The sequence below is a fragment of the Peromyscus leucopus genome, chromosome 10 (genome assembly GCF_004664715.2).
Source record: "Peromyscus leucopus breed LL Stock chromosome 10, UCI_PerLeu_2.1, whole genome shotgun sequence".
NCBI lineage: Eukaryota > Metazoa > Chordata > Mammalia > Rodentia > Cricetidae > Peromyscus > Peromyscus leucopus.
Window position 1 is genome coordinate 77,899,362 of NC_051071.1, and position 14,553 is coordinate 77,913,914.

Here is a 14,553-nt window from a genome sequence, read left to right on the forward strand (position 1 = left end):
CTGGTTCAGTTATCCAGCGATCATGTCACCAGACAGTGGCATTTCTTCTGGTGTGAAGCTGAATAGGGTAGCTCAGGCACCGGGAAGTGCCGCGGGAGTTCAGGGCTGGTGAGGATTTAATGTACACAGAAGGTTGTTTGCAGAAATGAAGGGGAAGGTCTTCATCCCATACTTGGAAAGGAAAGAAGTGTGTTGATTCTCTGAGGTGACCTCTTAGTCACCTCTCTAAAGGTAATGTGTTTTCGTAGGCAAAACTGAGTTGGATTCCTGAGGGCAGGGACCCACTTCACTTTGCCCTGGCTTCTGGAACAGTGCAAGGATCTCTGAGCGGCGGCTGAAGCCACTGAAAGCTCCGGCTTAGCGCCCACTGTCCAGCAGAGGCCGCCCTGGGCCGGGACTCCTGGGACTAGTGCACAGGGAGGGGGAAGGCCAGTGGGTGGCCCTGTCCTCGCAGGAGGGCCGGGTGGGAGGGGTTTGGCGACGGTACAGGCGGGCCCTGGGCTCCGGCAGCTGGGATGGAGCAGAAGTGTGCCTGGCGCCGCAGGGCACACAGCTGACTCTGCGCACCGCCACCGCTTCGCCTAGCGCCGCCAGACACCAAAGCTGCCACCGAAGCTGCCTGGACTGATCGCGCCGGGCGGTCAGCTCCACCCGCTCCTCCCGCAGCCCACCAGGCGGAAGAGGAGCTGCCCGTGACCAACGCACTTGGTCAGCCCCAGGAAACTCTTCCCTAGCCGCGTCCAGCTCGGTGCCGAGCGCCGGAGTATCATGGTCTGCAAGGCGCTCATCGCTCTCTGCATCTTCACCGCAGGTACTTGGCGCGCTCCGCGGAAGAACCAGGCGTGGGGAAGCCGGCACCAGTCTCCGGCTCCGGGAGTTGGGGGGAGGGGGTCGGCGAGATCGAGAAATAAGTCGCCACTGGAAGGTGGTGGGTCTGCAGGGGTGTGCGCACTTAGATTTGAGATGTGCGGTTTGGGTCGTCCTGGAGGGGAGAAAAGACGGGGTCTTTGTGGCGGCAGCCTGTGCCCCCCACAAATTCAGTCTTTGTGAAACAGGTGGCTGGCTAGCTGGCGCGTTAGAACACCGAACCCCGCAAGGAGAGGAGTGCTCTCTGCGGCTTCTCTTCTTCGCTGGGGGTCTCAGAGCGCACCTGCCACAGTCCCAGACATCACTTCCTGCCGTGGTTTGCCCTGCCATGGGATACAGAGCCAGGGCAGGGGTCTGATAAAGCCGCTGCTAAGAGGGTTTCAGCATCATGTGCGCTCAACCGGGCTGATTGGCGCTCCAGGACTTAGAGGTCTCTGGAACTCCCGCGTCTCTTTTTACTTAGGCTTAGGATGATGATGCGGCACAGTCTTTGGGGCAGCGGCCCAGGCTGGGGTCAAGCTTGCGATCACTGCTGGCGAACTGCCGGTCTACTGTGGCCAAGAGCCTTTTAAAGATGTGCTCCCTGAATGAAACTAGTAACTTGTCTAAAAGTAAGACACACACCCCCTTCTGCCTGTGCCCTATCCCCAAATATCGCTCTCAGGCTCCACTAAGCATGTCCCCGATGGTCTAGGGACTTCTAGCAGCCACGACCTTGGGCCGACAACCCAAACCAGCCCGCGGACTGCAAAGATGAAATCAGGCACCACCGTCTCGGGTTGGAAACTTAGGTTTATATCCAGAAAAAAGTGTAGCTCAATAAAGGACTATGGATAAGGGACAAGGCATGCGGGGGTGGGGGTGGGAGTGTGTGGGAGGGGGGAGTAACCCAAGAGTCTGGTCTGTTTAAGAACAGATCCAAAGCCGCGTACAAGCCGATTCAAGATTCTAGCGTTAGTTCAAGTGTTTCCCCTCTTGAATTGCTTGGGTTCCTGTAAATATGCCTCCCCACCCCCACCCCGCCCGAAAGAAGTCACAACTCCTTGAGAAGAATCTGGAAGCTTCCCTGCGGCTCTCAGAGGATAATATGGATTTAGGGGAAAGTTCCCCAGCTTGAGCCAATAGCGTGCCATTTTCTCTACATGCTAACGTCTGGGAGAGCCTTTCATCTGCAAGGTCTAGAGACCTGCTTGCAGATCTTTCCGGAACAGTCAGGCAGCTTCCGTGGCAGTCCTCCGGGGAGAGGAGCGCTGAGACCTGAAAGTGGAATAGCCTTCCTAGCTGGACTGCCTCCAAAGGTAGATCCCTGGTCCTCAAAGGGGAGATGAGGACGGGATGAAACGGGATGAAACGGGAAGGGAACCCGTTTAAGAAGCTTAAGAAACCTGCAGTGGGCTAGGATAGATTTTGTTTGCTAAACTGATTTTGCACCTTTACCCTTTATTTATTATTTATTTATTTGTGTACTTAATATTTTTTTTAAACAGCTCTGACAGTTGACAAAACAAAAACAAAAATGGATTAACAAGGAGCTCGGATAAGATGGTTTACTGATGGATTGATGATTGATTGATTGATTGATGTCACTAGTGTTAACTGTTCAGCTGTGCTCTGCTGAGAGAAAAATATTGCCCATTGCCATTCCCCTCCCCCAGAGCCAGGTGGCTGGTGTTTCAGAGACTGGCTGAGCAGCCTCAGCTCTATGCCCTCCAGGCTTCTGCTGGGATCAGGGCCATCAGGTCACAGGTTCCGGAGGCCTAGGAAGATATATTGCCTCCTAATTCATGTTGCTATCCCATCCAGGCAGCCATGAGCCTGAGGGCAGCTTTCTCTGGAGTTTATAAATCTGAATGAATCTTTCCACGGACAGTTTGTTAATAAAACTGCTTACCATAAATAGGCTGGAAAATAATGTCAAAATTATCATAAATACCTCACGAGAGTCTCCGCATTCCAAAGAAAAGCATTTTCAGATTGACATATTTTTCTAGAAGGTTCTGGATAATGGCAGGCATGTTCCGGCAGCTTGTGCTGGAGCTTCTCTGGCAAGCTATTCACCAAAGGATGGCTTTTTTTTTTTCCTGTTCTATTTTCTCTCCAGCTTTAGAGGCTTCGGAAGAACCTGAACAAACTCTTAAAGTGATACTTGATTGAGTCAGATACAGTGTCCAGTAGGGCTTTAATTTTTAGCTTCACAAATCCTCCTGATATATGCATAGTGTTTATATATATATATATATAATATATGTATTATATATATATATAATGGACACCTGAAAATATGCTTGCATTAATGGCATCCTTGACAGGAGACAGCTCAACATTTGTTCCCTGAATTACCGTTGAAGGGATGTATAGGAGTACCACATGTGAATTAAGACCCAGTCCTGAGTCTCCAAGGTTTGGCACAGGGACTATGCAGGGAGCGGGGACAGAGACCACTGAGTAACTTTTGCCCCCTCCATCCATTGTCATTGCTGCTCTTTGGGGCTGGGTGGCACCATTCATTTCAAAAACCCCTCAGTGAGATAGATATATAAGATATATAGAAGCATTCAAATGGTCTTTTTAAACACTAAAGAAGACAAAAGAAATTCATTACATAAGAGTAGTTCATATATATATATATATATATATATATATATATATATATACATACAGAGAGAGAGAGAGAGAGAGAGAGAGAGAGAGAGAGAGAGAGAGCGCGCCTGTGATCTGGCTTCTCTTGCTCTGGGTTTGCCCTGCCTACCCCAGCACCGGATCAGGAAAAATACAGTGCACCCCATTCCCAGGCACACCCGGGAATACTCATTGGTCCTCTGGTAAGCAAGACCAAGAAAGTTAAAATTTCATCAGCAAGGGATCTGTGTGTGTATGTAGGTGTGGGTGTGGGTGTGCGCGTGTGTATACGTGTGTTCTGGACCCATCAGCTCTCTCTTCTCTGCATAACTAACATTGGCCACTGCTCTTAGCCTATGCAAGTCCTCACGTGTGGCAGGTCAGTGGCTGTATCACAAGCATACTGCAAAAATAGCAACCCTTTTCCAGGAAGGTGTGTGTATCGGAGTGCCAAGGGAGAGCTGCCCGGGTTCCTTTCGCCTGAAATCTGTGGTCCCGGTGAAAGACATGGCATCTTCCTTTGTATGAAGAGACCTGAAAATTGCAAGCTCTTTATATTGTCTTCTGATGCATTCATAGAGGCAAGGAGAAGCAGGTAGATTCTGCAGCCTGACTATTCACAGTACCCAGCCGAGTTCAGGCCAAGTACCCTAACCACCCTGCATTTTCTCCTGTTTAAAATTAGAGGAGGGGGTCATCTCATAGGGTTGGTGAAAATGCTAACTGACTGAGCATGCCTACCAGTATGCAGTGCTGGGGACGTGGAAAACGCTCAGTAATGTTAGCCCTTGCTGCTCTTACCCTTACTAAAGATGACTAGACCCGGCACTGAACACACAGGTCACCCTCTCCAAATGCAGAGCGTGTGTGTTTGCACTTAGCCTCTGCAGATCACAGACTGCAGCTCACATGCCAAGGCTGACTGTTCCAGCAAACTCAGTATGCAAATTAGGAAGTCAGTCGGCTGAGCCACTAAAGGCCTAATTTAAAAGGTTAAGACTGTGTTGGTTCAGCCATAGCGCAATGATCAGGAAAGAAAAAAAAGGGGGGGGGGTTAGTTACAATTAAAGTAAAATAAAGTCCTCACCAAGGATTTTTGCAAACTGGTGTATTTAGAAAGCCCAATTCAGCTAAATCTAAAAGGTCAGATCCCCAGAGCGACACATTTGGGGATAATTCAGAGTAAATGGGTCATTTTATCTGATGGTTCTGAGTGACTTTCTCCAGCACCCAGAGTCCTCAATAATGGCCAGATCTCCAAATGAACCTTAGCACTTGGGCATGTCTAATGTGCTAGTGTTTATATGGAGAAAATACTGGTCCAATATTCATACCGTCTAAGACAGCTGTCTAAAGCAATCATTTCACTCAAGGATCGGGGAGCATAGCACCTACAAAAACACACAGAGTGGCATTTTAAAAAATATTTATTGCCTGGCAGTGGTGGTGCACACCTTTAATCCCAGCACTCAGGAGGCAGAGGCAGGCAGATCTCTGCAAGTTCAAGGCCAGCCTGGGCTACAGAGTGAGTTTTCCAGGAAAGGCTCCAAAGCTACACATAGAAACCCTGTCTCAAAATAAAACAAAACAAACAAAAAACATTTATCACTTCAGTGGGACTCATGGCAAAGGAAAGATCCTTATGAGAGCAGTCAGAACTCAACTCGTCTCAAGAGTATCTGTCTCTAAATCAGTGTTGGGGAGTCAGCTATTTGCCTTGCTCATGAACTATCAAGTGAAAAGTTAATGTTTCCTGGAGAAGACAATACCAGCTCTAAGAAGTAGACGGGTCGTGTCTGCCTCACCCTATGGTGGTTTTGTCATGGGAAATGAGGAGTCAATAGGTTATCACCCGGTTAAAACAGCGTGACTACAAAGCCAGACTCAGGGTGCATGCAGTTTATCACATCTTAAATGATTTAAATGACAGGAACTGATGTAACATTTTTCTAGCACATGTACCTTTAAATATTTTATAATCCTTCACACCAGCACAGCCCATTTCTTTCAATGATATGTTTTTAACATTGTTTACAGATGTTGAAAACTTTATCATTTTTATGAGTAATAAGAACCATCAAATGAAGTGGAGAAGTATAGGATGCTTTCACTAGGTGTAGGTACAGTGCCGATGGAAAGCATATCATCTTAATTTTCCTTTGCCTCGTGTTGTCACATTTAGCAAATAAACACTCAAGCTGTCCGGTCACACTTGAATTTCAAGTAAACAGTGATTCTAAATATATCCCGTGTAATATTAAAATTCAAGTTCACCGGGGAATGCTGTATTTTATCTGGCAATTCTACTCTGGCCTTGTCTCCAGACCACCTATGCACGGGGCCGCTGTAGAATGACCTTCAGTTTAAGCCTTGTTTCCTGGGGCCTTAGCTGACCAGCACCTCTTCAGTCAGACTGTAAGTGGGAAGGAAACACATGGAGATTCAACAGCAGCTCTCTTCGCACAGATTAGGATGCAGGAGCAGTTTGCGTTCCAGTGAGATATTTGGACTGTTTCCACACCTATCAACTGTGCAGGGTTTTGTGTTTCTGACCAACAGATGGCATTTCCATGGCTTCTTTAACCCATTTTAATGAACCTTTCTAACCCTTCCTTTTAAAAAGAAATAGTATATTTCTAATGGTTAGCCATGTTTTTGCCTAGTGCTGGATTTGGAAACTGTCTGGAATATAGCTGGCAGCTGATTCAAAGGGAACATTATAGAATAGCTTTGGATTTCAGCACCCATTTTCTCGCCAAGATCTTAAGACAGCTTACAAATATTAATTATATAAGTTTTATATAATTCCTGCTGGATAGATGTATTGGTATCACTTAAAAAGCTGTAGCTATACAGATCCTAAGGCAACACATTAGACAGAATTTTAAGGTAGATATTAAAAAGTCTTTTAAGCTATTTAGCTTTGGGAGAAATTTGCACTCTTTATTCCCAGGGAGAAATCTGTGACTAGCTAACTGTTAAGTAAGGGAAATTGTGGAAAATTACCAGGTGTGATATTTAGAAAACATGTCTATTTGATGTGAAAAGTAAGTAATGGAATAAAACCTCTACTTACATTCTAAATTCTGGTTTTTCTCTTCCCTAAGCAAGAAAATGAAGATATAATGTTCAATATGGGTGTTGATCATAAAAGGAATTAGGTGGGAGAGGGAATGTTTTTTTCTACCTGTGGTTGTAAATTTGGGACTACCAAATTTAGATCATATTGTATTTCCTAATATATAATTAATAAAATATATGCTATCCTTTACAGTTGCGATAGTCTTCTCTGCTTTGTATAGCTCCAAAGCATAACCTCATCACTGTGTTTAATTACCCATCACTGCATCCTTGATGGAAAACTACTAATGGGTCTAAGATCTTAATCTTCTCATTCGGTTATAATTGGGGAACTTCTGAATAAGTATCTATTTCTCAGAAACTCTAGAGGTTGAGTCAACGATCTAGGTGCTAGTGGGTTCTGCATCTTGAGAGTATATATGGAGCCTTGTTTTTGTGTAGCTGCATGGTAGGTGACGCAAGGCAGCCCCTGGCAACATTTTATAGACACTATTCCATTCATGATGGCTTCACCATCATGATCTAACCACCTCCCAGAGCCTCTGCCTCCTAATACCATCTCTTAGGGAATTACAGTTTTTAACACACATATTTGGGGGGACTGGAGGACCAGGGAGATGGATCAGTAGGTAAAATCTTTGCCATGCAAGTGTGAGGACTTAGGTTCAAATTCTTGGTACCCAGGGGCAGAAACACAGGTCTGTTACAGAGAGGAGGGGCTAAGATGGAGAATGTGAGGGACTTCTATGCCACTTGCTTGTCAAAGAATCATGACAAAGTCTAGGAAACTGAGAACCTCTTTCTTGGCCTAGTAAGGAGGCAAGGCTTTGGTAGGTGAGATGCATGTCTGTCATGGGTGTTCTTGTGTCCATGTACCCATGAGAAGACGCAGCAAAGCATGCCAAATAAGAAGGAATCCTGGTTGTTTTGACTTAAAAATTGCAGCGTTGATGGAGGTGGTGTTTAGAGGAAAGCCCCGAAATTCTCCTTCTTTGAAGCACTGGTCAACTATATCTGAGCAGGGACAAATATCAACTTTCAAGAATGAATGATCATTCGTTATTTATCTTCTGGGAAATGCTTGCGAGGGAAGTGTGTGTGATGTGAAATTACATATGGAAACCGGTCAGGTGTGATGTGAACAGGAAACAGGGTTAGGGGATGGGAAGAGCTATTCAGAACTTTACTAGATGACTTGGGCATGGCAAGGGGCACGGAGTTGAAAGAAAGCAAGAAGATGATCAGATGTTTGAAAGATAGGAGTAGATCATGTAGATTTAGAACTAACCAAGGCCTTTTTTCTCTCAATACTCTTCATCAGTCCTTCAAGACAATGTGTTTTATTTTCCTTTAAGTATTATGCCAAGTTCAAACACAGTCTAGCACTTTCATTGCTCTGGTCCTGAGCAGAGCCGCTACCATCTTTTCTCTGGAGTACTGCAAGGGCCTCCCAGATGTCAGTCTCCAGACTTCTCTTCCTGAGATCTGCTTTGCACAGGGAAATGTCACTGGCTCTGTTGGAAATGCATCAGGAGTGTCACTGCTCTGTGCTAAGTCCCAGCCCCATTGCACCCAACTGAAGGTCAAATCCTTAAAGAGCTAGTCAAGATCTGCCCAAGGGGTCCATGTGCTCTTGACCTGGGTGTTCTCCCCGGAGTCCCCTTGCTCACTGTCCCCAGCCACCCTTCCTTCTTGCTGCATGCTGTGGTTGGCTCCTCTATCTGGAGCAACCTTTCTTCAAGGGGTCACCTAGCGAATGTTGTCTGACCTTCTCTAAACTGCCATTGTTGGTCACCTTTCCAAAACTGTCCCAAACACTTAAGATAATTGAGAGAGCGAGAGAGTGCTTGATTCCTTTCGACTCAGTTTGGCAGGTTTTAATTCCCAAACAATTGGCTGACTACTTTGGGCCTGCGTTGGGACAGTACTTCATGGTATGGACACAGAGTATCGGAAACCTGTTTACCCTCTCACTGAGCATAGGAGAAGGAGAGGAAGGAGACACTGTCCCATCATCCCCTTGGAGGGCATTCCTCCAGTGATCTAAAATCTCTTACGAGGCCACTTCTTACCATCCCACTAACACTCACCAGCAAGGCACTGGGGACCAAACCTTTAACAAGTGAACTACTGGGGGACATTGCAGGGCCCAAAGGTAGCACACTTGCCCGACTTTCACTTCTCAATAAACCCTACCCTAACCATCATGCTAAAATCACAGCACAGTCTCCCTGCCAAGTCTGTGCCCCTGGGGTACTGACCTGAGCCTGGCCTGTTCTTACTTCACTGCCCGCATCCCTCCATCCCTCCCTGCTACATCTCACTACAGTACAGCCTCACACAGGGGCTTTTTGTCTCTCCTCCTTGTTCTGGCAGTCCTCAGTGAAAGAATATTTTGTGGCACACAGTAGGTGGTCAAAATACATTTGCAACATTGGCAAAATACTGAGTCGAAAATTTCCCGTAGGTCACCTGAAAATGAGACATCGCAAGCTAGCTGACCATCAGCGCTTATGCCTGGTGCAGTGCTTACACACGGTGTCTTAGAAAAACAGTAGTCAGACCTTTGGTCCTTACTTTACAGGAAACAGACTAGCAAACAGAAACCCAGCTAAGCCTTAAGATCCGCTCTTTGATAGCTAGCTGTACACATACGGAATTCTGAAACTCTTCTTCTAAACTGTGGTGTCTCCCCCTCTCCCCCACCACTATGAACATCATTTTAGAATAGTTGGAACTTAACTCTGTGGCCAATTAAAAAAATGTCACCTTTGAGCTCAGCTAGGACGGATGAAGATACGACCGAGCACTATAATTTGAACCATTTTGAGAATTTTCTCAATAACTAAAAATAGCTTGTTGATGAAACGTGGTTTGAGTCTAAAGGAAACACAACTGGCAATTTCCCAGTGAAGCTTGAAAAAGTTAGGTAAATTCAGACCCTGAGCGTTGACAATGTAAAAAAATGTACGTCAGTCACTAATGTGCTCGAGGATATAATGGGGGATTTTCTTGGCCTTAGAGACTATGCATTATAGCTTTCTTAATGAGTCTGAAACAGGAGCTATGTGTAGTCCAAGCAGTAGCTAGAGATGATGCTGAAGTTCCAGCTAAAATCAAACCTATATCCTAGAACAGTGAGGAAAAATGGGAGGGTGCTTGTTATTTATCCTGCAGTAGATACGCCCCTTGACGCGGTTGGTGTTAAATTTACCCAGCATGGCACATGCCTCAGCTTTATCATACCCCCCCCCAAAAAAAAGTCTGGTACTTTCTTTCTTATTCAAAATAGGAATGATTGTTTATGTGGTGGCTGCCAGCAAGAACATGATCTTTATAATACGAGCATCCTGATCTTGGTGATATCAACTTGGAGAAGCAATTTATAAGTGAGGGAAAGATAATGCTTCATTTCAAACATTAGACTTACTTATTTCATAAGTTCTGTTTGTCCATTCTTGAGAAAGGTAAACTCACTGCCATCCACATTCAGCAGCCTTGACTGTGGAACAGAGAGGTATCAAACTCACGTGACCCTGGGCTTGCCCTGCATGGTCTGCCGGGATGTGTGGTGTTGAGACCCTGGCATTGCAATAGAGGTGACACTCTACCCCACCCCCACCCCCTGCCTCCCAGAGCAACATGTGGAAAGCAGGTGAAATGTGTAAGATGAGAAGCAGGGCCTAATACCTTACTGGAAGGAAAAAGATCACACAGCATGAAGAGAAGGTTGGGGGACCCCAAATCTCAAAATCAAGTGTGGCTGCAGATGGAGTGAAGTTCTGTCATTCTGAGACCAGAACTGGTCAGTGACGCCACCCTGTGCTCAGCATTCATCCTGAACGGTAACTGCGTTCAAGAGTGAGCTGGCTACACCACTGTACCAGCATGGCTGCCATTTATAGTTGCCAATCTACGGGGAGAAAAGCTATAGGATTTGTGCGTTAAATGGGATTGGAGGGATGCAGGGAGTCTCACACACACCCCCCCCCGCGCCCCACTTCTCTGAATTTTTCAGTAACATATTATTTCAAGTCCATCTTTTGCAGCAGTTCATGTGGTCTTAACATAATAATGTTATATTTTCTAAAACTCAAGTGTTGTATAAGGTGTCGCTCAGAACCACCATCTTGCATCATTTTTAAGGGGCGCTGAGCTATCAGATCAATACTTAAGGCACAATGTTGTAATTCTCTTCTAAAACCTAAAATCTCTTCAGCATTTGTTACCATGGGGTCTACTTTTTAAAAAAAAAAAAAAAAAAAAAAAAAAAAAAAAAAAAAAAAACACATCCTAAGTTTCTCAAAATGAAAGTTGTTAACTTAGATAGCAAATAAGAAAAATACCCTTCAGAAGACTATATTATTTCTTTCCTTTGGCAACATTCAATATATGATATCATATTTTCAACAAAGTAATCGATAAAATGTGGTTTAGAAAGATGTTGGAGGAGCCATTATTAATCCTCTGCAGCATTTTCAGAGAACAATGCAGGTGTGCTGGGGACATTACCGAACAGGCAGATGGGGCAGGGAGAAGCTGAGCTCCGACCGATTCCAGCCAAGCCCTTCTGTTTGGACACAACTGTGCGCATTGCTGGGGACCAGCCTGTTACCCTTTTAGCTCTACGGGGTACCACCACAGATCACTCTGTGTGTGCTTCCTCTGCATCATCATCTGCTCCTCCAGTAGCCTTGGGAGGGATGCAATACTGTTTGCACTTCGCAGTTGAGGTCACAGGGTTTCGAGTTAGGTCGTACGCCATTCACGTGTAGTTGGTAAGCAACAGAGCTACGATTTGAACCGACAACCTTTATCTTTACCCATTTCAACCCTCACTGTCGTCAGCTGTCCAGATGGCTGCTCAATCAGTTCGTGTTCCCAACTTTGATTCTCATCTCCGTCCCACATGGTCCAGCTTTGGTTGAGAGCCTGCCTTGCATCAATCTTTCTTTAAGCTGCGATGCTTAAGTGGTCCCTTTCTTCACACAGGATCATCTATCAGGACCTATTTAGGCCAGAACGGAGTGCCTATTCCCATAGTAAGAAAGGTAAATGGACCCAAATCTGCTTAAGACTCTCCCAGTGTTCATAGCATGGTGCGGGGGTGAGGGGCTAGGTTCCATTTTCACTAACAGAATGACAGGTCCTTGTGGAGGAAGCTAATTCCAGGCAGGACTGATTAGATGACTACAGTATTATATCAGACCAGAAAGTAAAGACCTTCTCATGATGTCAGAGGACTCAAAGATCCTTAATGAAACTCTAACTGGCCAAAGATGGTGCAATTTGATTATCAATGAGAATAATAATTGGAATAGACTGAAACTTACTAAATATGTTTGCTCATGAGTACAAAATAATTTTGAAACCACAACAGTGAAATAATACAGATGTCATTATTCTTCACTAGAAGATACGAATAAACTAACAGATTATTTTGAAAAGTAGTATATAACTACGGAGAATCAAGTCTTGTTTATTGATTGATTTTCAAGTCTCGCTGCCTTTATATTGTGAGTGTACCACTGTGTGGTGGAACATTTGATGAAGAGCTGATTGGTTGTCTCTGCAGAAGTATTGTAGCTAGTAAGTCTAGAAATGCAATAGAAACAGTTACTTTAATGCATAGGCTCAGAAGTTAGTGGCTGCCTTCTTCTTGAAGTGTGGCAGTGTGGCATAACCAGATACTTGTCCCTCCCACACGATCCCTTTTGATACAATCCTGCCACATTCAAAGGGAACTTACATCCCACTGAACTTCTTCAGCCAACTGGGAAAGGCAATAGTGAATCCCATGGGAATGAAGTCAGAAAGCTCCAGAAAACAAGAGAGTCAATAGGATCAACTGCCTGGTTTCTTCAATACATAGATTTTTAGGGAATAAAGAAAGAAGGCGAGAGAAAGATGTGCAGAGGAAGGAGAAATCTGCAGACTGAAAGGAGACTTGAGAACAGAGTAACCAAACCCTACCACACAACTTATTCAGGTTCTGACCAAGCCAAACTCTAAATTAAATAATGACATTCATGACACATTTGAGAAGAAGATTGACTTGCTCTTTAATGAGGCTGAGGTTTTGTTTATTTTAACCATGATAATGATATACACATTATTTTCCAACAATCTTACCCTTTAGAGACCCTTAGGATTATAGTTACCAAAAAAAGTGCTATTGTTTCTAAGATTTGCTTCAAAATAATATGTGAGTAGGAAAATAGGTTGGGATATTATCTGAAGAAATGGTTTTCAGTTAATAATTGTTGAAATTGAGTAAAGAGAACAGGGGGATTCACTGCACTCTTCCATTTAGTGGATGATTCCATTTTTGTTGCAAAAGGTTTTTAGAAAAGATCCTCATCCTAACCATAGCCTATGTCCAATTGATAATCACTCACAAAGGAAAAATTAGTTTTCTCTGATGAAGTCTCACTGGGTATACAAACCACACTAACAGACAGGCCCCATACCCAACAGTAGATGGCCAATGCAAAATGAACTCGGTGGTATTTTTGGAGATTTATTTTGTCTCATAGTGCTGGGCATTTTTTTTCACCATATAGCTCTTTTGCTTATATATTACGGTTTCCAGTTTTGCATCTTTATGGGATTTCTGTGTGTGGGGGTGTATGTGTCTCTGTGTCTCTGTGTGTTAATTGTGCTTTTTCCTTGTTTCTCTCTCCTTTTTTTTTCCTGTTTGTTTGTTTTGTCTTATTCTGGCTGGTTAGTTTGCTTTAGTTGCCTGTTTGTTTTCTATTAAGAGAGAAAGACAAAAAGGGTGTGGATTTGGGTGGGTGGGGAGGTGGAGAGGATCTTAGGGGAACTGGTGATACGGGCAATGATCAGAATATATTGTATGAAAAAAATCTATTTTCAATAAAAATTAAAATTATTTTTAAAAGGCTTTTAGAAATGAAGTTTGTCAGACCTCACTGTTGGGCACAGAGGTAAGCCCCAACCATTTAAACAAGTGCCTTGGAATCTTACTCGAGGACAAGGCGGTATGGGTGAGCATGTCAATGGGAGCTATAGAAGCACATGCATCATCCTTGGTGAGTCAGCCTCAAGAAAGGAAGGCCTGCTGTGTCCCTTCGGAACCCTCTGGCCTTGCTAGTGCCATTCCCCCACTCCTGTACACTAATCTCCACTATCCTCTACTGACCCAAATTCTCCAGCTTGCAAGCTCACATTTGAGTTGTTTGGGCGTGTGAGCCTCTGGAGAGCAGGGGGCATGTCTTGACTTCATACCCCTCCATTCCGTGCATGAACTCATGGGGCAAATGCGCAATGCTTGTCCAGGTGAACTAAAGGAACTGAAGCTTAGAGATGTGGAGTCCAAGGTCTCACAGCTGTTGATGGATGAATGTAAACTCATGTTTTCATGTAAACATTAAGTTTCCTGGCTTAAGGGAACCAAAGCCCATTCAACTTTGCCCTTTTCTCCTTAGGAGGTAAGACTTGAAGGCTTACTCGGTTAGAGAAGTGACATATTAACATGGAACAACAGAGAGATACTATCTACTGCCGCTCACAGGAATGTAGATGAGCACAGAGCCCGACAGGACTGACTGGTGGGGAAAATAATGTCTTCCTAGAAGAAAACGGCCCAAAATATACAATACCACATGAATTGGGAGTTGCTCCGAGATGGGTACCATAAGGACCTAGAGAGAGCACAAAGGACAGATGGGAGGCTGGGCAGAGCCCAGTGGCCTGCTTCATCTGATGACACAGGAGCAAATGATTTAGAAAGGAATTGTAATTGCTTTCCAGAGAAGCTTGTTATGTTTGCGCAGTCACACCACCAGCACATTCTTATGAAAGGAAATTCTGCTCTTTCTATTCATGTGAAGACAGCAAGGATTGCCTTGTAAAGACTCTAGGAGTTGAGCTAGGGCTAACCGCTCTGGGGAGTTTTAGAGAAAGGAGGCAATCCAAGAGCATCCTCTGAAAATTACATTCGTCGGGAAAAAGGGGAAAAGGCCT

The 14,553-nt window shown here is 44.6% G+C and overlaps 1 protein-coding gene across 1 annotated transcript in view; it reads left to right on the forward strand.

The window, feature by feature from the left end:
- Positions 1 to 479: 479 nt before the first annotated feature.
- Positions 480 to 14,553, forward strand: part of Parm1 (prostate androgen-regulated mucin-like protein 1) — a 104,613-nt gene continuing 90,539 nt past the window's right edge. Inside the window, exon 1 of the mRNA XM_028881898.2 lies at positions 480 to 811. Within this exon, the coding sequence (XP_028737731.1) occupies positions 769 to 811 (43 nt within the window). The 5' untranslated portion in view covers positions 480 to 768. The remainder of the gene's footprint in view (positions 812 to 14,553) is intronic.